General features: G+C 44.0%; 1 protein-coding gene across 1 annotated transcript; it reads right to left on the bottom strand.

Annotated features, from left to right (window-relative positions):
• Window positions 1–226: 226 nt before the first annotated feature.
• LOC131882468 (uncharacterized) lies at window positions 227–640 on the bottom strand. The gene has a single exon (XM_059229615.1). The coding sequence runs from the start codon at window positions 638–640 to the stop codon at window positions 227–229; it is 414 nt and encodes a 137-aa protein (XP_059085598.1).
• Between the last annotated feature and the right edge of the window lie 1,870 nt (window positions 641–2,510).

Genomic DNA, 2,510 nt, shown 5'->3' with positions numbered 1-2,510 from the left:
ATTTTTGATCCATTAGCGGCAGCAAAAACAGACACTCCCAGTCTTGATCGCATTGTCCGAGAAGCTGGTAAGACAGACACTTGAGCGCCAGAATCAACCAGGTAAGTTATATTGTTTATTTATAGAGTAATCGACCACCAATCTTGTTTATTGGAGGCCGTCTTGCAAGTTTCCCTGGACCATAGATATACTAATCTTGGAAGAACTGGCGAACGAATATGGGAGTTCACAACGAAAAGCCTTCTTTCCCCACTTTCGATGTAGGCGGGTGTGAAGGGCGCCTGTCCCCCAAGGGCAAGGTCTCCAAAAGGAGTTGGGCCATTCGATAAGGCGAAAGGGAAAAGGTGGCCAATAACCGGGTCTTCAACATCTCGTACTTTCCTTTTGAAGGAAGATCCGAGATTAGGTCGACAACCCGTTTCGCAGCATCTTGATCCAAAGAAGCCACAAGGTACTGATACTTTGTCTCCTTCGTCACTATGCCTCGCAGCACGAATTGAGCCTCGGCTTGGGCAAACCACACCTTGGGTTGCACTGCCCAAAAGGGAGGCAGTTTGACCGAGACCAAAGAGAGTGAAGACTGAGATGGTAGAGCCGAAATAACAGGGTCCACGACCAAACTATCCTTTGATTCGGCCATGATTGCAAGGATGTAATCACGTAACGCGTGAGAACAACGTCGGGGTCACCAATAAAGCAGGTAGGCAAGGACTTGTGTTAGAACGATTTTATTTCGTAAATATCCTTCCAAGTTAACTTGGAATGAGCGGGAGCAAACTTGTAACATAGGAGCAAGAGCATCGCTACACATCTATTTCGGGTGTGGATGGCTGTTCTCTCGATCTTTTTGGAATTTTCCAGACCTATTTGTCTTTGGATGATACCCATGTGGCCCGTGATGTGACCATTGTCATGAGCCATGATTTTGACGATGCTTATCTAAGCTTGGAAGACTGTCAGGCTTTGGTCATTGTCGGCCAAAATTTTCCTCGTCCCATAGTCGCGAAAATCCATGAAAAACTGGAAAATTCCGATCCGGTCCCCATTTGGCCGTTGAATGAGCGAGATTCTTTACCATCTTCACCTTCTAGGGATACCTTTCAACAGGTCGAGGCTAAATTTAAGTCTATTTATAGATCAACCTTTGATGACCCGTCTCAAACCCATGATGGTAATTACCTTCATGGAGGGATCCAAACCATTCGCAATCAATACAGCCTACCAAATTCCACTTCCACAACAGGCTTTGGTCAAGGGGATTCTGGATGAGATGGTCAAGAGTGAAATCATCACCCCAACTTGGGACACTCCAACGCCGTGGTGTCACTCTCTCGTCATCGTCCCAAAGCCTGATGGTTCTCTCCGGCTTTGTGTGGACATGACAATTCTGGATTCTCACGTCGTGAGATCTATTCACCTTCTCAAGACCCCAGCCCAAGCCAGTTCGGGTTTCAGATTAACTGATAAGTATTTCGTCAAGTTTGATCTTGTCAAAGACTATTGGCAAAAGCCTTTGGATGAAAAGTCTAAGGATTTTTTTTCGGACTTCCTTACAGTTCAAGACGAGAATATTATTCATTTGGCTCAACTTTTACTTTCATATATTATTTGATCGACCGACGAATTAGAGTTGGCTGATCTGGCTAACCCTTGAATATACGGTTGATGGGGAATTTTAGTCAAAAACATGTCCAAGTCTGACTTAAATCCTGCTACTGGGTCAACGCCTACATATGTCCTACGAATATTTGAGGGCAGCAAATTGAACAATGAAAGAGCCCGAAAAAAAAGAACGTTGGACTTCATTGTTTTAACTAGGCTGGATTCTCGAGGGCTTGAAGGTGCTCTCAAAACGCACGTTAAGCCTCTACGGTCACTAGAATTGACCCTAAATCTTGGGTTGGGACAAAAATCATGAATACTTTTGAAAACGCACAGTATCAGAAAACCTTTCGTACCTTCTCTGAATACTTTACAAATCCAACCTTTCTAACCTCTCCAATATACGAGAGCTCCCTCATATCCTCAATGTTCCTAGTAAACCATTTTTGGACCTGCTCGGCCTTTTGCAAGCCTGCTGAACTAATTGGAACCCAACTGGGCGAGGCATATTCAATATGCGGCTGGGCAATCGACTTTTATAGAGTTAGCATTGTGATACCATCTCTGGACTTAAACGTGTGATATATCCAACCACATGTTTGAAAAGCTTTCCCAACTTTCAACTGGATATGCTCATCGAACGTTCCATTATCTTGGGGGACTACACCTAAATCCTTCATGGATGAAACCTACTGAATGCCCTTAACTTCATCATCTAATAGTGGAGTGTCCAATGGCGTCGACCCAAAGGTCATTGAACGGAATGTTATTCCATTCAGTGCCATTTTACTCGCTGAAACCCAAGAGTAGATTTAGTTTAGGACCGCTACCAGACGACCGGAATTCTGACCATTCCTACCAATTACCAATTTTGTATCATCAGCATAGGAAGAGATTCTGATATTAAA

This window comes from Tigriopus californicus, chromosome 6, assembly GCF_007210705.1.
Source record: "Tigriopus californicus strain San Diego chromosome 6, Tcal_SD_v2.1, whole genome shotgun sequence".
NCBI lineage: Eukaryota > Metazoa > Arthropoda > Copepoda > Harpacticoida > Harpacticidae > Tigriopus > Tigriopus californicus.
This window is presented reverse-complemented; position numbering and strand designations above follow the sequence as displayed.

What these genes read in the sequence shown, in the direction of transcription:
- LOC131882468 (XM_059229615.1), bottom strand. Translation starts at nt 640, where the DNA reads ATGGCCGAATCAAAGGATAGTTTGGTCGTGGACCCTGTTATTTCGGCT.